This window comes from Microtus pennsylvanicus, chromosome 19 (genome assembly GCF_037038515.1).
Source record: "Microtus pennsylvanicus isolate mMicPen1 chromosome 19, mMicPen1.hap1, whole genome shotgun sequence".
Classification (NCBI taxonomy): Eukaryota; Metazoa; Chordata; class Mammalia; order Rodentia; family Cricetidae; genus Microtus; species Microtus pennsylvanicus.
This window is the reverse complement of record NC_134597.1, coordinates 35598288-35621617: the sequence shown is the minus strand read 5'-3', so window position 1 is coordinate 35621617 and position 23330 is coordinate 35598288. Positions and strand designations below refer to the sequence as shown.

General features: G+C 43.2%; 2 protein-coding genes across 2 annotated transcripts; both read right to left on the bottom strand.

The window, feature by feature from the left end:
• Positions 1-1198: 1198 nt before the first annotated feature.
• On the bottom strand, positions 1199-5184 carry Gstk1 (glutathione S-transferase kappa 1). The gene is made up of 8 exons (XM_075953654.1): positions 5011-5184; positions 4236-4317; positions 3922-4050; positions 3387-3487; positions 3204-3239; positions 2147-2263; positions 1722-1815; positions 1199-1429 (listed from the first exon to the last, which is right to left on the bottom strand). The coding sequence occupies exons 1-8, from the start codon at positions 5080-5082 to the stop codon at positions 1380-1382; spliced, it is 681 nt and encodes a 226-aa protein (XP_075809769.1). The 5' UTR covers positions 5083-5184; the 3' UTR covers positions 1199-1379.
• A 7414-nt stretch (positions 5185-12598) lies between these two features.
• On the bottom strand, positions 12599-16596 carry LOC142838308 (glutathione S-transferase kappa 1-like). Its single transcript, XM_075953671.1, has 8 exons — positions 16407-16596; positions 15638-15719; positions 15324-15452; positions 14784-14884; positions 14601-14636; positions 13551-13667; positions 13119-13212; positions 12599-12829 (listed from the first exon to the last, which is right to left on the bottom strand). The coding sequence occupies exons 1-8, from the start codon at positions 16476-16478 to the stop codon at positions 12780-12782; spliced, it is 681 nt and encodes a 226-aa protein (XP_075809786.1). The 5' UTR covers positions 16479-16596; the 3' UTR covers positions 12599-12779.
• Positions 16597-23330: the final 6734 nt, after the last annotated feature.

Sequence of the window (23330 nt, the reverse complement as noted above, 5' to 3'; positions counted from 1 at the left end):
TCACAATCCCAGAAAATTTAGACAACAATGAGGACACTAAGAGAGACATACATAGATCTAATCTACATGGGAAGTAGAAAATAACAAGATCTCCTGAGTCACTTTGGAACATGGGGACCGTGGCAAAGGGTTGAAGGTGACGGGAGAGACAGGGAGGGGAGCAGAGAAAAATGTAGAGCTCAATAAAAATAAAAATAAAAAAACAGAAAACAAGAAAAGAGAGAGGAAGATGAAAGTGGCAGGTTCTGTAGGGAGAAAAGAGGATGTAAAATGAGAAAACTGGAGCGAGAGAGCAAGGAGAAGCTGGAAAAAGGCTTTGCTGATTTAAAGCTGTCCTTGGTTCCCATCAGGTGTCCAAGTGTGGGCATAGCATCAGAACAGTCTTCACACATGAGTTAGAATGACATCAAAATGCAGCCGTTCCTCATTACAAACAGTATAGAATAAAGACCAGTGGGGTTTAGGTGAATAACTGGTCAGTTTGAAAGACGAATGCAAAAGCTGCAGTTACTTAGGATGTAACAGATTGGGCAGAGGTCTGGCGTGTTCTCAGCATTTCAGGGAATTATGAATGCTTAAACAGCGTGAGGTAGGCTGTGGTGGCACACACCTTTAGTCTCACAATCAGGAGGCAGAGACAGGTCTATCTTTGAGCTCAAGGTAAGCTTGGTTACAGAGGAAGTTCCAGGACACTGAGGGCTACATAGAAAAACCTGTTTAAAAACAACAACAACAAAAACAAAAAAGTAAAAAGAAGTAAAATAAAAAGATTAAACAATGTCTACAGGTCATAAGAGCAAGACCAGAGACTGCATAGTTCTAGTGCTGCTGGTGTGTGTAGCTGGACTCACAGTAAATAACTGAGCTCAGCTGGACAGTTTGTTGCTCCCCCCTCCCACACCCGTGTCCACTGTTACAGGTTCCCTGGCCTTACTCCTCTCCCAGTGCCCTAGCTGATTCATTACTAAGTCTACTGTGTTTAGTCTTCTGTCTATGATAGACATGTAGGTATTTTAGGTAAGAGGAAGGGGAGACGGACTCCTGCATCTACCCCACAGTAGCCTCACTGTGCTCTGGGAGAGTCGGGTGCGCTGAGAATCCAGGAAGAGTTCTTCTTGCCCAGCCTAAGGCGTGGGCAGCATATGATCACAGGTCAAGGTGCAGCAACACTGGCCAGGTAGACGCAGACCCAGAAATGTCTTGTTAGTGGCATCAGGTTTATTTTATGGGAATGTAGAACTTAAGGCTTTCCAAAAGGCACTTGTGAGGCACAGAAGTAAAGGCAGCCACAGCCAAGACAGACTCCTGCCTCAGCCCACAGGGTCACGGAAGTCAACTTTGTCAAATGGAGAACTTGAAGTTCACTTCTTAAGGCAATCTTAAAGTCTGGCATATTGGGCTCTGGGCACAGGACCCATCCACTTCTCTCCTAGATAAAGAAAATCACAGAAGTGTATATATGGTTCTCAGACATGTTTGCAGCAGGAGACAGTCCCCAAAAGCCCTAGGGCCTTCCAGGACCTGTTTGGCTTCAAGGAGTAGGAGGCTTTTTTTCCCACATGGGGAAGACTTCTCACCCACATCAGCACCAATGCTTATCAGCACTAACTGTACAAGCCTTGCGTGTTGGAAATACTAGGAACTTCTGTTGTTCTAGTTATTAGATCCAATGTGTGTTGGGCTTGTGTCAAAAGCTCAAGAGAATGGAAACCTGAACTTACCCAGCAGGTAAGCTAGCAACTCCATGCGGTCAGAACCAAATAACATGTAGGTTTTACCATCTACGTGGGCAACAGTGGTGGGCAGACCGAAGGCCTGGAGAAAACAGAGTAGGAAGGAAGGTGTTAGAGCAGGTGCTTATTAGGCTGAGGTTGAATGTGCTGGAACACAGAACAAAGCAGATAAAATGTTTGCTAAGGGGCTTGTCGGCCTCAGGCATCTTCTCTGCTCAACTTCTGTGGCTTCTTATTTTAAAAAGCCACCATCCACCTCCTTTCCTTCCTTGACTAGGCTTAGGGGAGGGAGGGAGCAGATGAGGTGCTGCAGACGAGCTGAGGTCACCTTAGGATGGGGAGCATGAGCACCCACGTTGACATTCCTTCTCTACCTTGAGGCTGGAAATGGGGATACACTTGGAGTTACTCACCCCATAACGGCAGGCCTCATCAGTGGTCTCCTTGAGCTTGTTCTTCACCTGTGCTGTGGAGATTTTCTCCAGAAAGCGTTGGGCTTGCTCTGTGGACATTCCTGCCTTCTCTGCAGCCTAGGGAGACAAGGAAGAGCTATTCCCCAGATGGTGACATCTGTCTTTCTGGGGGTGACACTGGTCTCTCCTGGTGACGTCAGTGTACAGCCCAGGTTGAGAGGCTACATCTTGACCTATAAGCTCTGTCTCTGACAGTTCAATGGGAAAGTTCTTGAGCAACAGAGTAGTGGATAAGTCACTGAGAGAAGTGGGTTGTTAGAAAGATTTGTTAAATATTAAGTACAAGCAGGCTAAAATCATACAGGCACACATATATGTTTTTAGTAACTAGATACAGACACTAGAGGATAAACTAGCCATTCTTTGCATATCTAATGTGGGAGTGATTCGATGTCTCGTGTGTTGAGAGAATAAGTGTCAACAATCATCCATATACAGGAAGAAAAGGACATTTCGAGTTTCTTGATTTCACCCTCCAGGACATCTGACTTGAAATCCCCATCCCTCTCTGGCGTGCACTTCCATATTTCAGACGCTTCCATTTATTTCTCACTGATATCTGTTTAATTCTTACTTGTTGTTTTCTCTCTGGCTGGGTAAAGTCTCCCTCTTGGTAGTAATCATAGATTAGTGACATTTGCATTGTGAGTCTCTGGAGACCTGTGGATGGAAGCTCCGTCCTTCCCACCCTGGTCCTCTCTATGGTTCTGACTATTTCATTTCTCTCACCAGTTCCATTTTATACATGTATTGTCCACAGTAGACATTGTCGTTATTGCTAGGGATTGAACTCCGGCCCCAGGTCTATTAAGCGTGCACTCCACAGCTGAGCTACAACCCTATCCCATGGACAATCTTCAAAGACTCCTCTTAGTTCCAACTTCATGGTCATTTTTCCCCAAAGACACAGACTTTTCTTTCTAAGTCACTAAGAACCTTTTATGTTCTCAGATTCCCTGTGGCATTAGCATGGGGTGATCCAGTCCAGAACACTCACAGCCAGGATGCTCTGGGACTCCGTGATGTCTTCATCCTGAGGAGAAGAGAACACTTAGCAAGAAGGAGATAGCAGAGAGAGGTAGGGCAGCAGGATTCTGTCTCTGGAAAATCCCCTGAAATGGGTCAGAATGTCATCTAACTAACTGCCCCTTCCCTCCAGGCTTCAAAGTTCAGCTCTTACTCGAGACCAAATACGCATCCACAGCTCTCTGGACACCTTCTCCAGCACCTCTGGTTGCTCCATGCTCACAGCAGTGAGGAAGCGCATGGCATTTAGACTTCCTGCGGGGCATAGGGACATAGACCTAAGATTCTGATTCCTCATCTCCTGATAAGACGCTCAGCTCATCCTTACTTCTGACACCACTCCCCCACAAGCCCCAAGGCCCAGTCACTTGCAGTCTTTTATCCCAGTCTCTCATATGGGTTTACTAAGCTTAGCCCTTGTTTCTGCCCATTCCTCACTTTTGATGACTGATACTGGGTGGATCTCCTAAGAAAGCCCTGACAGATCTGTTTTCCACTAGATCTGCCAACCTCTTTTGACTCTTTTACTTTCTTACTTACTTACCTATTTATTTCATTTTTATTTTCTCTGATACTGGTGTTATAGAGAGTTGTGAGCCACCATGTGGGTGCTGGGAGTCAAACTGGGTCCACGAGAAGAGCAATCAGTGCTCTTAACTGCTGAGCCATCACTCCAAACCCCTCCTCACCTTTCTTAAGAATCACATTGTAGAAATCCTTGGGTATTTTGAGGGGAACCTGGAAGTGTTGCCCCAGGAGAAGCATCTCTTTGTTTATGTATTGGCCTTTTCGGGGAACCAAAGCTGGTGGTTTATTTCCTGTTAGTAGAGAGTTAGAGAACTTTGAGAGAGGATATGAAGGTCTCAGGCTTGGGGAATCCTTAAACAAAGGGCACACTTCTAGCTTAGGATGTCTGAGCTCTGCATAACCAGTGTAGGAAAGGCCCCTTAGGTCACAGAATACAACCCTCCTTGCCCAGCTGGGAGGGTTTCTTCTGGCCTACCGCTGTCATTCATGATCCCAGCGATGAGAGCAGGACGCAGCTGCAGCTTGATGTTCCAGAGGTGTTGGTACCTGCATAGGACCTACCAGTACACAGAGAAGAGAGGGAGCCTGTGTGGTATCTGGAGAAGACAAATGACTCAGGAGGCCTACAGGGCTGTCTCCTGGCTCTAAGTGCAGAGCAGAGATGACTACTCACACTGACCTGCTTGGTTTAAAAGGAGAAAACTCTCAGCAATTTGAGACAGATACTAGAAATGGATTCTAGTATATGGTTTCCTCCCTGCATAGCAGAGATTCTCAACCTACGGGTAGCAACCCTCTGCTTGGGGAGGGGGCAGGACCCTTTCATAGGGGTCGCACATCAGATATTCTGAATATCATATATTTGCATTATGATTCATAACAGCAGCAAAATTATAGTTATAAAGTAGCAACAAATAATTTTATGAGGAACTGTATGAAAGAGCTGCAGCATCAGCCAGGTTGAGGACCACTGCTGTGGAGCAAACTAGCGCCCCTGATTCTCCCTCCCAAAACTTGCGTCCTTGGAGTTGTTCCTGTTCTTTCTAGGCCCGTGGGAAGAGAATGTTGACCTTCGGAAAGCAGGGCCCTACTTAGAGACACAGCCCATTTAAGGCAGAAAGTGAACTTTGGCCTGGGAACAGTCTGTGATTCTCCTAACATTGCCGGCATCTCTGGAAAGTTCTGCAGCCCTTTACCCAGTGCTCTGCTGTGCAATCGCCCAGGCAGCCCTGGCGGCTTCCCTGTCTCACCTCAAAGCCTAGCCAGGAGTACGGAGACAGAACGTCGTAGAACAGTTCCAGAGTTCGCCGCGCCGGCCCCATACTGCAGAGAAGTAACTTGAAGCTGCTGTCTGCAGAAAGACCCCAGTGTCAGCAGCAAGCAGCCAATTCCAGCCTGTGCACTGAGGGTGGGACCTCAGAAGGCCCTAGTGCGCAGCCTCCGGGACAGAGCCCGCCCCGCGGGGCGGGCCCAGGGGTGTAGCTTGATTGACCAATGATTGAGCGCTGCAGACCACAAGGGCGATAAGGGCGGAGAAAGGAAGGTATGGGCAGAAGAGCCTCTGAGGTGTGTGCAGGCTCTAGACAGCTCTGGAACTTTATCTCTCTATCAAAGAGGCAGTACAAAAGGATACGAGTTCTGTCGAACGAAGGGGTTATCTTAAATGTAAAAATAAATATCATTTCTTGTCAGGTGCAGGACGTTGTAAAGACTGAGGTGGGGTGGAAACTCTGAGGCAGGATGGAAGTTCTGAAGTACATCTTTTCTTGCATTCACTGTGTCGGAGATTAGCACAATGGCCCGAACGAATCTAACAAATTCACATAGTGCCCTTTTCTTATCTTCATCCCATACATTACAACACACATAAGGAATGCTTGAAATTGCTGATAATATCAAACTCCACACACTATATTTTGTCTGCATATGAATTTGTATGAGGTTTAACGTATAAATTTGACACATTAATGATGAATAATATAATAACCATAGTATACCAAACTAAAACTTTATGTCTTGTTTTGATAAAAATGTTACTTTAAAATAGTATTTCGGTACTACAATATTTGATCTGATAACGGAGGCGACCACTGAAAAGGAGGCAGGTAGTGTTCACATTGTGGACCTTTGTGGGCACAGTGAACATCCCAACGAAAAAGGGACAGCACTTCATCAGCTACTATTATTATTTATAATTTAGGTTCTTTGAGTCAGGGTGTCTCTGTATATAGCCGTGTTTATCCTGGAACTCACTGTGTAGATCAGATTGGCCTTAAATTTAGACAGACTCCCTCTTTGTACCTCACAAGTGATGTTTTTAAAGGCATGCAACACCATGCTTGGCTCTGTTGTCATGTATTATTGTGTGTTTGTATAATGTGGTGTGTGTGTGTGTGTGTGTGTGTGTGTGTGTGCTTGTTGTGGATGTATATTCCCCAGTACACACGTATCCTCAGAATCTTTACATGGGTGTCCAGAATTAAACTTAGGTGGCCAAGCTTACATAGTCAGGAAGCAAGACCTTTACCTGTTGATCCGTCTCACCAGCCCTCATCACCCTATTCTTGAGGCAAACATTCGATGGTTTATTGTTTTGTTTCCATTTGACAATGTTAGGCCATGTTTACTGCAGGGAGGTTAATCCATGGGAAGTAAACCCCTAGATAAGGGAAGCACTATTGTGGTCCAAATAGTGCACCTGTCATGGCCTAGGGAAAAATATGCACAATGACAGCTTCCAGAAGTTATGGCAAGATAGTACAACTTAGAGAGTTAATAACTGGTGTGTCTGATCCTAAGGTGTCTGAATTCAAGCCGCAAAACTTTTAAACATGGAGGAAATTTTAATGTAATTCTTGGGATAGAGTTAGTAGGAATAGGGGCCTCACTGCTGCAATGATTGCTGGGGAATTTCAGTTTTCTAATAGGTGGTAGTAAACTGGGATAGTATTTTTCTTCAATTAAATGTATATATCTTAAATCTCATCATTTTAAGTATTTTTTTTTCTGAGAAGCACATAAAACATTTCACTTCTTATTTGTATTCACAAGGAAACCATCACAAGCTATCTCAATACAAAGAGCCAATCTCTCTCTTGCCTGGAAAATGCTAAATTTAGATGGAATGTTGCTCATGGGGCCACTGGTTAATGCTCTCAGTTTCAAGGTTTATGCTATAATGATGCTATAACGATGTGGTGGGAACATGAAGAGGTAAAACCTGGGGTCTTTAGGTCATGAGAGCAGCACAATTTCCTTAGCGGGGATCCTGGATTTTCTCAAAAGGGAAAGCTAATCTGAGTGTGAGCATTCATGTATCTCTTCTTCCTCACTACAAATGGCTCCTTCTGCTTTGTCTTCTACATGTTGGACATCACCTCATATGGTAAACCAATAAATAAATAAATTCGTCTTTCCATAAGTGGCTTTTGTTAGGTATTTTATCATAGCCATAGGAAACCTAACAAAGACAGAGGTTCTTGTAGAAGGGTTTGTCCTTGCACGGTCCAGATACCCATTATTCAAGCTTCTTTGTTTCTTGGTAAGACGAGAGCAGCCTCTTCCCCATTCAACCTTAACCTAGTACATTGTCCATAATTAATACATTAATATCTCAATGCCTTTGCTGCAGTATTCTTACAATGACATGTTGAAGTCAGATTATATATAGTTTAATAATTTCCCAATCAATATTACAGCCTAAGAATGTCTAGTGTCCTTAAACATTCTCCTTACATACAATTTTTGATATGTGATGAACTATTTCCTGAATGAATCAATTTTATTGAAGCATCCTATTACTGTTGCATATTTAAATGCCAAAATTAAAAAGAATTCTAAACCAGGAATCCTATGGTTACTTAATTTTTGACAAAGGTGGAAAAACAAAACATGCAGTGGGCAAACAATAGCCTATTCAACACATGACGCTCACAGTCCGGACATCCATCCACCTGCAGAAGGGTGAAACTGGATGTGACTCTTTCACCTTGTACAAAAATCAAAGGCTTTAACTTAAAACCTAGAACACTGAAGCATCTAGAGAAAATCATAGGGAATGCTGAAGATATTGGAGTAGGCAGGAACTTCCTGAACAGAATTTCAGCAGCTTAGCCCAAAGAGTCTACATATGGAACTACGGGAAAGTTAAGAATTTCTGTATAGCAAAAGAAATTATCAGCAGAGCAAACAAACAGCCCACAGAATGGGAGAAAATCTGTGCTTAAGACTGGAAGCTAAGAACCAGAATTTTACAAAGAATTCCCCCAAATTAAACACCAATAAAAACAAAATTGCCAATCAAGAAATGGGCTAATGAAATGGGTGGTTCTCAAAAGAGGACATGCAAGTGGCAAATAAGTGTTTTTAAGTTTTCAATATCCCTAGACATCAGGAATACTTAAATTAAGAGTACTCTAACTTGACCCTAGAGGGGCTCCCAGGTGCCCAAGCTGAGGTCCCCAGTTAGTTCCTTGGGCAGCTGAGGATAGGGAACCTGAAATGACCCTATCCTAGAGCAATACTGACGAATATCTTGCATATCATCATAGAACCTTCATCTGGTGATGGATGGAGATAGAGACAGAGACCCACACTGGAGCACTGGACTGAGCTCCCAGGGTCCCAATGAGGAGCAGAAGGAGGGAGAACATGAGCAAAGAAGTCGGGACCACGAGGGGTGCACCCACCCACTGAGACAGTGGAGCTGATCTATTGGGAGCTCACCAAGGCCAGCTGGACTGTTACCAAAAAAGCGTGGGATAAAACTGGACTCTCTGAACATGGCGAACAATGAGGGCTGATGAGACGCCAAGGACAATGGCACGGGGTTTTGATCCTACTTAATGTGCTGGCTTGGTGGGAGCCTAGCCAGTTTGGATGTTCACCTTTCTAGATATGGACAGAGGGGGGAGGACCTAGGACTTACCGCAGGGCAGGGAACCCTGACTGCTCTTTGGACTGGAGAGGGAGGGGGAGAGCAGTGGGGGGAGGGGGAGGGAAATGGGAGGCTGGGAGGAGGTGGAAACTTGTTTTTTTTTAATTCTCCTTTTATCAATAAAAATTAAAATAAAAAATAAAAAAAATTTATACAAACACATATTTCAACTTTCTAAGATAGGTCTTTTTATCTTTTAATTAAAATGTTTTTGAGAATATCAAAAAAAAGAGTACTCTAAAATACTGAATGTAGCAACATCATCAAGAAAGTTGACAAATGTTGGTAAAGATGTGGGGAACTAGAAACACTTTTTCTTGGCTGGAGGGAGTGAAGATTCATACACCATTATGGAAATCATTTTAGTGATTCTTCAAATATTAAAAATAAAACTGTTATATGATCCAGATACACCACTTCTGGGCGTATACTCAAAGGACTCCATATCCTACTGTAGAGACATTCACGTCCATGTTTATTGATGTTATATTCAGCATGGATAGGAAACGGAACCATCCTAATTATCCATCAAAAAATGAACAAACCATGAAAATGTGGAGTATTATTTTCTATAAATAAAAATGAAATTATGGAAATTTCAGAAAATTATAGGACCTGGAATATACGTTAAGCAAGATTATCCAAATTCAGAAAAAAACTACATGTTCTTCCTCATATATAGACTCCAGCATATAATGTAAATACGTGTGTAAATTAGTGGATATCATGGTTGGAATGAAAAATGTTCCCCATGGGCTTACGTATTTGAACACTTGTTTTCAGTTGATGGCACTGTGTAAGGAGATGTAGCCTTGCCTGTAGTATGAATAATAAAAACCCAGAGACAGAAATTGGGGTTCAACCCCAAAACCAGAATAGAGGGCAAGGTAGCCAAGCTACTAGAGAAGTTTTACCTCTACCAAGGTTAGCCGACTGCAGACTAAGCAGCCTAAGCCTCTCTCTCTTCTCATTTTATATTTCCTCTAGTGCTGGGATTAAAGGCATATGACTCCCTAGTACTGGGATTAAAGGTGCAGGCCACCACTACCTGGATGGATTTGTTTCTGTTTTGATCTTGTGTAGCCTTGAACTCACAGAGATCCATCTGCCTCTGTCTTCCAAAACCTGGGATTAAAGGTGTGTCTCACCATTGCTTGACTTCTAGTGCCTTTAGCTTTGCCTCTGGTCTTCAGGCAAGATAATTTATTAAAATACAGATGATACACCACTATACTTGGCATCTGAAATTCATCACCACAGTTGAGCTTTGAGGGCTTATAACCTCACCCGTTTTTTGCTTGCACCTCGACTTCCTGTGCGCTATTGGATGATCTCACAGTTTCCTGCTCTGGCTGCCTGCTGCTCCATCTCCCTTCCACTAGGAACTCTTCCTCTGCAGCCATAAACCAAAATAAGCTTTTTTTTTGTTCTAGCAGTTGCTTTTGGTCATTGTATTTATCAAACAGCAAAGTAGCTAATACAGTCTAAAACTGAGGAAGGAGAGGATCATATTAGGTGATGGGGGAGGAAGGGATGCAGATGAAAGGTCACACAAGTCATGAAAGAAGATATCTATTTTTTCTTTCTAGTTTCAGTTCTTTTAAAGTTTTTTTCTAGCGCTTTAAACTGTCTATTAAAGTTCCTAGACCTGTTTTTACATATCATAGGAATCCAACATATGTTTCTCCTTTGACACAGTAATTGTGAAAGTTGAGCTTTCTTTTTAATTCCATTGACCTTTAGTGCAATAGAAACAAGACATGCCTGGGTCCTGAACTCATTTGTCACACTGACCTACTTAGGACAAGTGATTAAAGATATTTTGAGGTGAGGTGCAGGAAACATGAAGTTGGCCTGGCCTAGCTGCCCTAGAGGCATGCGGCATAGGTTTTCCAGTTAGAGTCCATGGCCCCTGGGGCACTGTGTGCTGTTTAGGTCCTGAGAAACCAAGGCACCCCCTGGGGAGCGAAGCATTCAGGCCACTTTGTGTTTTATCTGTATGTTTGTTATCTTAGAAGTGAAAAAAGCATGGAAGCTTGATAGGAAAACTCATCTTAGAAATTAATTTTTTGTACCCTTCCTAGCTTGTAAAAGTAATCCTGGCAACTACAACTGTATTGATCCTAGCAATTGCCACTGTATTTGGTTTCTGATAGCAGTATAAATAAGTCTCATTGTTCTCAGTAGATGTTGTCATAGCCTGAGTCTTGCTATGATTCCTCAAACCCCAGCCTGGTTTAATTTCTTGTTGGCTATATCAGGAAACCTTGACCTGGTAAGTAATCATACAGTGAGTGATTTTGTAAATTGAAATTTCTTTTTTTCTTCTGTTTAAGATGATAGTAAATTATTCTAATGTGGTATTTAGTATATAAACCTTTCTTGTGCATAAAGTATGCTTTTAAAACAAGAAAACGAAATTGCATTAATTTCTGTTCGTATGTGTGTGACCAGGTATGTACAATAGTGCATTGTGTGTGTGGACTGATTCAGAGACAACTTTCAATTTACCTTTTCACTGTGAAGGCTCTAAGTGTTCAGCTCCAGAAATCAGGCTTGGCAGTTAGCACCTTTACCCACTGTGCCATCCCAGTGGCCTAGACACAGTGTTTGAGTGAGAGGCCAACACAGAGAAACACATCTATATCTCTACACTCACTACACATCTAATGCTAATGTATACTAAGCTCCTCATTGCCTTAACTTAGCCTTATGTTTGTAAAGATTGGAAGTCTTCACATTTTTTATTTTATGTGAGCTGTGTGTCCCATAAGACTCCTCTGCAGAAGGGAATAGTATATGTGAGATGTACTTCTGAGTTTACACCAGAGTGAACATGGACAAAGTTGATTTTGGAACCCAGCAGATGCAGGGATTATGGAAGAGAAGAGAGAGGAAGATGAAAGCGGCAGGGTCTCAGCAGAAAACAGGATAAAGAATGAGAAAAAAAACCAGACCAAGAGAGCAAAGAGAAGCTGACAAAAGGCTTTGCTGATTCACAGCTGTCCCTGGTTCCCATCAGGAGTCTGAGTGTGGGCCCGGTGTCAGAACAGTCTTCCCACACTAGTTAGTATGATGCCAGAATGCGGAAGTTTCTGATTCCTGGACAGGAGAGAATAAACACAAGTGTGGATGTATGTGAATAACTGGCTAGTGGGAGGGACGAATGCAAACGCTGCAGTTACTTAGGATGTACCAGACTGGGCACAGAGGTCTGGCGTGTTCTCAGCATTTCAGGGAATTATGAATGCTTAAACAGCTTGAGGTAGGTTGTGGCCATGCACTCCTTTAATCCCAGTAATCAGGTGGCAGAGACAGGTATATCTCTGAGCTGATGTCAGCCTATTTTATAGGGGGAGTTCCAGGACACCAAGGGCTACATAGAAAAACCCATTTAACAACAACAAGAAGAAAAGAAAAGAAAAAAAATAGAAAAGAAAATAGAAAAATTTAACAATTTCTCCAAGTCATAAGAGCAAGGCTAGAGACTGCCTAGTTCTGTTGCTGCTGGTCTATACAGCTGGACTCACAGTAAATAACTGAGCTCAGCTGGACAGTTTCTTGCTCCCCTCTCCCACACCCGTGTCCACTGTTACAGGTTCCCTGGCCTTACTCCTCTCCCAGTGCCCCTGGCTGGTGAGACAGCTAAATGCTAAGCTGATTCATTGCTAAGTCTACTGTGTTTAGTCTTCTGTCTACGATAGACATGTAGGTATTTTAGGTGAGAGGAAGGGGAGACGGTCTCCTGCATCTACCCCACAGTAGCCTCACTGTGCTCTGGGAGAGTCGGGTGCGCTGAGAATCCAGGAAGAGTTCTTCTTGCCCAGCCTATTGCATGGGCAGCATATGATCACAGGTCAAGGTGCAGCAACACTGGCCAGGTAGACGCAGACCCAGAAATGTCTTGTTAGTGGCATCAGGTTTATTTTATGGGAATGCAGAACTTAAGGCTTTCCAAAAGGCACTTGTGAGGCACAGAAGTAAAGGCAGCCACAGCCAGGACAGACTCCTGCCTCAGCCCACAGGGTCACGGAAGTCAACTTTGTCAAATGGAGAACTTGAAGTTCACTTCTTAAGGCAATCTTAAAGTCTGGCATATTGGGCTCTGGGCACAGGACCCATCCACTTCTCTCCTAGATAAAGAAAATCACAGAAGTGTATATATGGTTCTCAGACATGTTAGCAGCAGGAGACAGTCCCAAAAAGATCTAGGGCCTTCCAGAACCTGTTAGGCTTCAACGTGTAGGATGCTTCCCTTTCCCCTATGGGGAAGACTTCTGACCCCCAAGTAACCCTGATCAGAACAACTGTATAAATCTTCCTTGTTGGAAATACTAGCAACATCTGTTGTTGTTCTTGTCTCCGGATATCACTGTGTTGGGCTTGTGTCAAAAGCTCAAGAGATTAGAAACCTGAACTTACCCAGCAGGTAAGCTAGCAACTCCATGCGGTCAGAACCAAATAACATGTAGGTTTTACCATCTACGTGGGCAACAGTGGTGGGCAGTCCAAAGGCCTGGAGAAAACAGAGTAGGAAGGAAGGTGATAGAGCAGGTGCTTATTAGGCTGAGGTTGAATGTGCTGGAACACAGAACAAAGCAGATAAAATGTTTGCTAAGGGGCTTGTCGGCCTCAGGCATCTTCTCTGCTCAACTTCTGTGGCACATAGCTTCTTATTTTAAAAAGCCACCATCCACCTCCTTTCCTTCCTTGACTAGGCTTAGGGGAGGGAGGGAGCAAATGAGGTGCTGCAGACGAGCTGAGGACACCTTAGGATGGGGAGCATGAGCACCCACGTTGACATTCCTTCTCTACCTTGAGGATGGGAATGGGGATACATTTGGAGTTACTCACCCCATAACTGCAGGCCTCATCAGTGGTCTCCTTGAGCTTGTTCTTCACCTGTGCTGTGGAGATTTTCTCCAGAAAGCGTTGGGCTTGCTCTGTGGACATTCCTGCCTTCTCTGCAGCCTAGGGAGACAAGGAAGAGCTATTCCCCAGATGGTGACATCTGTCTTTCTGGGGGTGACACTGGTCTCTCCTGGTGATGTCAGTGTACAGCCCAGGTTGAGAGGCTACATCTTGACCTATAAGCTCTGTCTCTGACAGTTCAATGAGAAAGTTCTTGAGCAACAGAGTAGTGGATAAGTCACTGAGAGAAGTGGGTTGTTAGAAAGATTTGTTAATTATTAAGTACAAGCAGGCTAAAATCATACAGGCACACATATATGTTTTTAGTAACTAGATACAGACACTAGAGGATAAACTAGCCATTCTTTGCATATCTAATGTGGGAGTGATTCGATGTCTCGTGTGTTGAGAGAATAAGTGTCAACAATCATCCATATACAGGAAGAAAAGGACATTTCGAGTTTCTTGACTTCACCCTCCAGGACATCTGACTTGAAATCCCCATCCCTCTCTGGCGTGCACTTCCATATTTCAGCCATTTCCATTTATTTCTCACTGATATCTGTTTAATTCTTACTTGTTGTTATCTCTCTGGCTGGGTAAAGTCTTCCTCTTGGTAGTAATCATTTGCATTGTGAGTCTCTGGAGACCTGTGGATGGAAGCTCCGTCCTTCCCACCCTGGTCCTCTCTATAGTTCTGACTATTTTATTTCTCTCACCAGTTCCATTTTATACATGTATTGTCCACAGTAGACATTGTCGTTATTGCTAGGGATTGAACTCCGGCCCCACGTCTATTAAGCGTGCACTCCACAGCTGAGCTACAACCCTATCCCATAGAAAATCTTCAAAGACTCCTCTTAGTTCCAACTTCATGGTAATTCCCCCCCACCCCCTCAGACACAGACTTTTCTTTCTAAGTCACTAAGAACCTTTTATGTTCTCAGATTCCCTGTGGCATTAGCATGGGGTGGTCCAGTCCAGAACACTCACAGCCAGGATGCTCTGGGACTCCGTGATGTCTTCATCCTGAGGAGAAGAGAACACTTAGCAGGAAGGAGATAGCAGAGAGAGGTAGGGCAGCAGGATTCTGTCTCTGGAAAATCCCCTGAAATGGGTCAGAATGTCATCTAACTAACTGCCCCTTCCCTCCAGGCTTCAAAGTCCAGCTCTTACTCGAGACCAAATACGCATCCACAGCTCTCTGGACACCTTCTCCAGCACCTCTGGTTGCTCCATGCTCACAGCAGTGAGGAAGCGCATGGCATTTAGACTTCCTGCGGGGCATAGGGACATAGGCCTAAGATTCTGATTCCTCATCTCCTGATAAGAGGCTCAGCTCATCCTTACTTCTGACATCACTCTCCCACAAGCCCCAGGGCCCAGTCACCTGCAGTCTTTTATCCCAGTCTCTCATATGGGTTTACTAAGCTTAGCCCTTGTTTTTGCCCATTCCTCACTTTTGATGACTGATACTGGGTGGATCTCCTAAGAAAGCCCTGACTATTCTGTTCTCCCCTAGATCTGCCAACCTCTTCTGACTTTCTTTTATGTATTTACTTACTTATTTACCTATTTATTTCATTTCTATTTCCTCTGATAGTGTTGTTATAGAGAGTTGTAAGCCACCATGTAGGTGCTGGGAATCAAATCGGGTTTCTGGAAGAGCAATCAGTGTTCTTAACTGCTGAGCCATCACTCCAAACCCCTCCTCACCTTTCTTAACAATCGCACCGAAGAAGTCCTTGGGCAAGTTGATGGGAACCTGGAAGTGTTGCCCCAGGAGAGGCATCTCTTTGTTCATGTATTGGCCTTTTCGGGGAACCGTAGCTAGCGGTTTGTTTTCTGTCAGTAGAGAGTTAGACAACTTTGAGAGAGGATATGAAGGTCTCAGGCTTGGGGAACCCTTAAACAAAGGGCACACTTCTAGCTTAGGATGTCTGAGCTCTGCATACCCAGTGTAGGACAGTCCCCTTAGGTCTCAGAATACAACCCTCCTTGCCCAGCTGGGAGGGTTTCTTCTGGCCTACCGCTGTCTTTCATGATCCCACCGAGGAAAGCAGGACGCAGCTGCAGCTTGATGTTCCAGAGGTGTTGGTACCTGCATAGGACCTACCAGTACACAGAGAAGAGAGGGAGCCTGTGTGGTATCTGGAGAAGACAAATGGCTCAGGAGGCCTACAGGGCTGTCTCCTGGCTCTAAGTGCAGAGCAGGGATGACTACTCACACTGATCTGCTTGGTTTAAACCAAGAGGAGAAAACTCTCAGCAATTTGAGACAGATACTAGAATATGGATTCTAGTATGTGGTTTCCACCCTGCATAGGAGAAGTTTTCAACCTGAAGGTAGAGACCCTTTGTTGTTGTAAACTGGGAGATCAAATGACCCTTCCATAGGGATCCCACATCAGATACTTTGCATATCATATATTTGCATTATGATTCATAACAGCAGCAAAATTACAGTTATAAAGTAGCAACAAAATAATTTTATGAGGAACTGTATGAAAGAGCTGCAGCATCAGTCAGGTTGAGGACCACTGCTGGGGAGCAAACTAGCGCCCCTGATTCTCCCCCCCAAAAACTTGCGTCCTTGGAGTTGTTCCTGTTCCTTGAAATGTGAGAAAAGAATGTTGACCTTAGGAAATCAGGACCCTACTAAGAGATTCAGTCCGTTTAAAGGCACAAAGTGAACATCCGCCCAGGAACAGTTTGTGCTTGTCCTAACTTTGAGCGCATCTGTGGAAATTTCTGCAGCCCTGTATCCAGGCTGCAGCCCTGGCTGCTTCCCCTCCTCACCTCAAAGCCCAGCCAGGAGTACGGAGACAGAACGTCGTAGAACAGTTCCAGAGTTCGCCGCGCCGGCCCCATACTGCAGAGGAGGATGAAAGCTAACTTGAAGCTGCTGTCTGCAGAAAGACCCCAGTGTCAGCAGAAAGCAGCCAATTCCAGCCTGCGCACTCAGGTGGGACCTCAGAAGGCCCTAGTGCGCAGCCTCCGGGACAGAGCCCGCCCCGCGGGGCGGGCCCAGGGGTGTAGCTTGATTGACCAATGATTGAGCGCTGCAGACCACAAGGGCGATAAGGGCGGAGAAAGGAAGGTATGGGCATAAGAGCCTCTCAGGTGTGTGCAGGCTCTAGACAGCTCTGGAACTTTATCTCTCTATCAAAGAGGCAGTACAAAAGGATACGAGTTCTGTCGAACGAAGGGGTTATATTAAATGTAAATATAAATATCATTTCTTGTCAGGTGCAGGACGTTGTAAAGACTGAGGTGGGGTGGAAACTCTGAGGCAGGATGGAAGTTCTGAAGTACATCTTTTCTTGCATTCACTGTATCGGAGATTAGCACAATGGCCCGAACGAATTCACAGTTCACATAGTGGCCTTTTGTTATCTTCATCCCATACATTACAACACACGTAAGGAATGCTTGAAATTGCTGATAATATCAAACTCCACACACTATATTTTGTCTGCATATGAATTTGTATGAGGTTTAACGTATAAATTTGACACATTAATGATGAATAATATAATAACCATAGTATACCAATCTAAAACTTTATGTCTTGTTTTCATCAAAGTGTTATTTTAAAATAGTATTTCGGTACTACAATATTTGATCTGATAATGGAAGTGACCACTGAAAAGGAGGCAGGTAGTGTTCACATTATGGACCTTTGTGGGCACAGTGAACATCCCAAGAGAGAAGGCATGGACTTCATCAGCTACTATTATTTATTTATCTTCTTAAATCAGGGTGTCTCTCTATATAGCCGTGTTTATTCTGGAACTCACTGTGTAGATCAGATTGGCCTTAAATTTAGACAGACTACCTCTTTGTACCTCCCAAGTGATGTGTTTAAAGGCATGCAACACCATGCCTGGCTCTGTTGTCATGTATTATTGTGTGTCTGTATAATGTGTGTGTGTGTGTGTCTGCCCCAGTACACACGTAGCCTCAGAATCTTTACATGGGTGTCCAGAATTAAACTTAGGTGGCCAGGCTTACATAGTCAGGAAGCAAGACCTTTACCTGTTGATCCGTCTCACCAGCCCTCATCACCCTATTCTTTTTTTTTTATGTATTTTTTTATTGATAAAAGGAGAATAAAGAAAAGAAAGAAAAAAAAACAAATTTCCACCTCCTCCCAGCCTCCCATTTCCCTCCCCCTCCTCCCATTCTTCTCCCCCTCCTCCCACCCCTCTCCCCTTCCCCCCACTTTTCTCCCCCTCCCTCTCCAGTCCAAAGAGCAGTCAGGGTTCCCTGCCCTGTGGTAAGTCCTAGGTCCTCCCCCCTCCGTCCATATCTAGGAAGGTGAACATCCAAACTGGCTAGGCTCCCACCAAGCCAGCACATTGCGTTGGATCAAAACCGCGTGCCATTGTCCTTGGCGTCTCATCAGCCCTCATTGTTCGTCATGTTCAGAGAGTCCAGTTTTATCCCATGCTTTTTTTGGTAACAGTCCAGCTGGCCTTGGTGAGCTCCCAGTAGATCAGCTCCACTGTCTCAGTGGGTGGGTGCACCCCTCGTGGTCCCGACTTCTTTGCTCATGTTCTCCCTCCTTCTGCTCCTCCTTGGGACTTTGGGAGCTCTATCCAGTGTTCCAGTGTGGGTCTCTGTTTCTATCTCCATCCGTCGCCAGATGAAAGTTCTAGGATGATATGCATGATATTCGTCAGTATTGCTCTAGGATAGGGTCATTTCAGGTTCCCTATCCTCAGCTGCCCAAGGAACTAACTGGGGGCCTCAGCTTGGGCACCTGGGATCCCCTCTAGGGTCAAGTCTCCTGCCCATCCTAAAGTGGGTCCTTTAATTAAGAAATGGGGTTCCGTGCTCCCCTATCCAACCTTCTTTTATCCCGATCCTCCTGTTTCCCCAAGTCCCTCCTCCTTTCCTTCTACCTTTTCTCTCCCCATCTCCCCTTACCCCCATCCCACCCCACCCCCAACATCCCACTTTTCTCCCCGGCAATTTTGTATACTTCCCTTATCCAAGAGGATAACTATATGTTTTTCCTTGGGTTCACCTTCTTACTTAGCTTCTTTAGATTCGCCTATTGTAGACTCCGTGGTCCCTATTTATGGCTAGAAACCAATTATGAGTGAGTACATCCCATGTTCATCTTTTTGGGTCTGGGATACCTCACTCAGGATAGTGTTTTCTATTTCCATCCATTTGCATGCAAAATTCGAGAAGTCATTGTTTTTTACCGCAGCGTAGTACTCTAATGTGTATATATTCCATACTTTCTTCATCCATTCTTCCATTGAAGGGCATCTAGGTTGTTTCCAGGTTCTGGCTATTACAAATAATACTGCTATGAACATAGTTGAACAAATGCTTTTGACATATGATAGAGCATCTCTTGGGTAAATTCCCAAGAGTGGTATTGCTGAGTCGAGGGGTAGGTTGATCCCGAATTTCCTGAGAAACCGAAACACTGACTTCCACAGTGGTTTGCACAAGATTGCATTCCCACCAGCAATGAATGAGGGTACCCCTTCCTCCACAGCCTCTCCAGCAAAGGCTATCCTTGGTGTTTTTGACTTTAGCCATTCTGACAGGTGTAAGATGATATCTCAAAGTTGTTTTGATTTGCATTTCCCTGATCGCTAAGGAGGTTGAACATGACCTTAAGTGTCTTTTGGCCATTTGAACTTCTTCTGTTGAGAATTCTCTGTTCAGTTCAGTGCCCCATTTTTTAATTGGGTTAATTAGCCTTTTAAAGTCTAGTTTCTTGAGTTCTCTATATATTTTGGAGATCAGACCTTTGTCTGTTGTGGGGTTGGTGAAGATCTTCTCCCAGTCAGTAGGTTGCCTTTGTGTCTTAGTGACAGTGTCCTTTGCTTTACAGAAGCTTCTCAGTTTTAGTAGGTCCCATTTATTCAATGTTGCCCTTAATGTCTGTGCTTCTGGGGTTATACCTAAGAAGCGATCACCTGTGCCCATCTGTTGTAGGGTATTTCCCACTTTCTCTTCTATCAGGTTCAGTGTTATCGGGCTGATATTGAGGTCTTTAATCCATTTGGACTTGAGTTTTGTGCACGGTGATAGATATGGGTCTATTTTCATTCTTCTACAGGTTGACATCCAGTTGTGCCAGCACCATTTGTTGAAGATGTTTTCTTTCTTCCATTGTATACTTTTAGCTCCTTTATCGAATATGAGGTGTTCATAGGTTTGTGGGATTAAATCCGGGTCTTCTATACGATTCCATTGGTCGACTTCTCTGTTTTTATGCCAGTACCACCCTGTTTTCATTACTGTAGCTCTGTAATAGAGTTTGAAGTCAGGGATGGTAATGCCTCCAGACAATCCTTTATTGTATAGGATTGTTTTGGCTATCCTGGGTTTTTTGTTTTTCCATATAAAGTTGATTATTGTCCTCTCCATATCTGTGAAGAATTTTGATGGGATCTTGATGGGGATTGCATTGAATCTATAAATTGCCTTTGGTAGAATTGCCATTTTTACTATGTTGATCCTCCCAATCCAAGAGCAAGGGATGTCCATCCATTTTTTGGTATCCTCCTCAATTTCTTTCTTCAATGCCTTAAAGTTCTTATCAAATAGATCTTTCACTTCCTTGGTTAGATTTACCCCAAGATATTTTATGCTGTTTGTGGCTATCGTGAATGGAGAAGCTTCTCTGATTTCCCTCTCTGCTTCCATATCCTTTGTGTATAAGAGGGCGACTGATTTTTTGGAGTTGATCTTGTATCCTGCCACATTACTAAAGCTGTTTATCAGCTGTAAAAGTTCTTTGGTGGAGTTTTGGGGGTCGCTTATGTACACTATCATATCATCTGCAAATAATGAAAGTTTAACTTCTTCCTTTCCAATTCGAATCCCCTTGATCCCATTATGTTGTCTTATTGCTATTGCTAGAACTTCCAGCACTATATTGAAGAGGTATGGTGAAAGTGGACAGCCTTGTCGTGTTCCTGAGTTAAGCGGGATGGCTTTGAGTTTCTCTCCGTTTAATTTGATGTTAGCTGTCGGTTTGCTGTATATAGCTTTTATTATATTTAGGTATGACCCTTGTATCCCTAATCTCTCCAAGACTTTTAACATAAATGGATGTTGAATTTTGTCAAATGCTTTTTCAGCATCTAATGAAATGATCATATGGTTTTTTTCTTTCAGTTTGTTTATATGCTGGATTACATTGATAGATTTTCGTATGTTGAACCAGCCCTGCATCTCAGGAATGAAGCCTACTTGATCATAATGTATAATTTTTCGGATGTGTTCTTGGATTCGGTTTGCCAGTATTTTGTTGAGGATTTTTGCGTCGATATTCATGAGTGAGATCGGCCTGTAATTCTCTTTCCTGGTTGAGTCTTTGCGTGGTTTTGGTATCAGAGTAACTGTAGCTTCATAAAAGGAATTTGGTAGTGACCCTTCTGTTTCTATATTGTGGAATACATTGAGGAGAATAGGAATTAGGTCTTCTTGGAAGTTCTGGTAGAATTCCGCATTGAACCCATCTGGCCCTGGGCTTTTTTTGGTAGGGAGGTTTTTGATAACAGCTTCTAATTCTTCGCGACTTACAGGTCTGTTTAGATTGTTCACCTGGTCCTGGCTTAATTTTGGTAAATGGTATTTATCTAAAAAAGTGTCCATTTCTTTTAGATTTTCCAGTTTAGTGGCATACAGGCTTTTGTAGTAAGATCTAATGACTCTCTGAATTTCCTCTGTGTTTGTGGTTATGTCCCCCTTTTCATTCCTGATCTTATTAATTTGCGTGTTCTCTCTCTGCCGTTTGATTAGTTTGGATAGGGGTTTATCAATCTTGTTGATTTTCTCCAGGAACCAGCTTTTTGTTTCATTGATTCTTTGGACTGTTTTCTGTGTTTCTATTTTGTTGATTTCAGCCCTCAGTTTGATTATTTCCAATCTTCTACTCCTCCTAGGTGAGTCTGCTTCTTTTTTTTCTAGAGCTTTTAGGTGGGCTGTTAAGTCTTCAATATGTGCTTTCTCTGTTTTCTTTAAGTGGGCACTTAGTGCGATGAACTTTCCTTTTAGCACTGCTTTCATAGTGTCCCATAAGTTTGAGTATGTTGTTTCTTTATTTTCATTGAATTCAAGGAAGACTTTAATTTCTTTCTTTATTTCTTCCTTAATCCAGGTATGGTTCAGTAGTTGACTGTTCAGTTTCCATGAGTTTGTAGGCTTTCTGGGGGTAGCATTGTTGTTGAATTCTAACTTTAATCCATGGTGATCTGATAAGACACAGGTGGTTACTAATATTTTTTTGTAACTATGTAAGTTAGCTTTGCTACCGAGTATGTGGTCAATTTTCGAGAAGGTTTCATGAGCTGCAGAGAAGAAGGTATATTCTTTCCTGTTCGGGTGGAATAATCTATAGATGTCTGTTAAGTCCATTTGCTTCATTACCTCCATTAATTCTCTAATTTCTCTGTTAGGTTTCTGTTTGATTGACCTGTCCATTGGTGAGAGAGGAGTGTTGAAGTCTCCTACTATTAGTGTGTGTGGTTTGATGGCTGCCTTGAGTTTTAGTAATGTTTCTTTTACATACGTGGGTGCTTTTATATTAGGGGCGTAGATATTCAGAATTGAGACTTCATCCTGATGAATTGTTCCTGTTATGAGTATAAAATGTCCCTCTCCATCTCTTCTGATTGATTTAAGTTTGAAGTCCACTTTGTTAGAAATTAGTATGGCCACACCTGCTTGTTTCTTAGGTCCATTTGCTTGATAGGCCTTTTCCCAGCCCTTTACTCTGAGTAGGTGCCTGTCTTTGTGGTTGAGGTGTGTTTCTTGTAGACAGCAGAATGTTGGATCCTGTTTTCGAATCCAATCCCTTAGTCTGTGCCTTTTTATAGGTGAGTTGAGCCCATTGACATTAAGTGATATTAATGACCAGTGGTTGTTAACTCCGGTCACTTTTTTAGTAGTAGGGTTTGTGTGTTTCCCTTCTTTGAGATGCGCTGGTGAAAGGTCTCTAGATGACTGAGTTATTGTGGGCATTGTTGGACTCCTTGGTTAGTGATTTTCCTTCTATAATTTTCTGTAAGGCTGGATTTGTGGCTACGTATTGTTTAAATTTGTTTTTATCCTGGAAAATTTTGTTTTCTCCATTTATAGTGAACGAAAGCTTGGCTGGATATAGTAGTCTGGGCTTGCATCCATGATCTCTTAATTTTTGCAGTACATCTATCCAGGACCTTCTGGCTTTCATGGTTTCCATAGAGAAGTCAGGTGTAAGTCTGATAGGTTTACCTTTATAAGTAACTTGGCCTTTTTCCTTTGCGGCTCTTAATATTCTTTCTTTATTCTGTATATTTTGTGTTTTGATTATTATATGGCGAGGGGATGTTTTCTTTTGATCCAGCCTATTTGGTGTTCTGTATGCTTCTTGAACCTTCATAGGTACCTCTTTCTTCAGGTTGGGAAAGTTTTCTTCTATAATTTTATTAAGTATATTTTCTGTACCGTTGAGCTGCACTTCTTCTCCTTCTTCTACTCCAATTATTCTTAGGTTTGGTCTTTTTATTGTGTCCCAAATTTCCTGAATGTTTTGTGATGAGAATTTGTTGGTTTTGCTGTTTTCTTTGATCAGTGTGTTTATTTTCTCTATGGTATCTTCAGTGTCTGATATTCTCTCTTCTATCTCTTGTAATCTGTTGTTAGTACCTGTCTCTGTCGTTCCTGTTCGTTTACCCAGATTTTCCATCTCCATTCTTCCCTCGG

What these genes read in the sequence shown, in the direction of transcription:
- Gstk1 (XM_075953654.1), bottom strand. Translation starts at nt 5,082, where the DNA reads ATGGGGCCGGCGCGGCGAACTCTGGAACTGTTCTACGACGTTCTGTCT. An exon ending in TGGGATCATGAATGACAGCG is followed by an intron (nt 4,051 to 4,235) that starts GTAGGCCAGAAG and finishes CTCTACTAACAG; the next exon opens with GAAATAAACCACCAGCTTTG. An exon ending in CAATGTGATTCTTAAGAAAG is followed by an intron (nt 3,488 to 3,921) that starts GTGAGGAGGGGT and finishes TATGCCCCGCAG; the next exon opens with GAAGTCTAAATGCCATGCGC.
- LOC142838308 (XM_075953671.1), bottom strand. Translation starts at nt 16,478, where the DNA reads ATGGGGCCGGCGCGGCGAACTCTGGAACTGTTCTACGACGTTCTGTCT. An exon ending in CGGTGCGATTGTTAAGAAAG is followed by an intron (nt 14,885 to 15,323) that starts GTGAGGAGGGGT and finishes TATGCCCCGCAG; the next exon opens with GAAGTCTAAATGCCATGCGC. An exon ending in ATGAGGCCTGCAGTTATGGG is followed by an intron (nt 13,213 to 13,550) that starts GTGAGTAACTCC and finishes TGTTTTCTCCAG; the next exon opens with GCCTTTGGACTGCCCACCAC.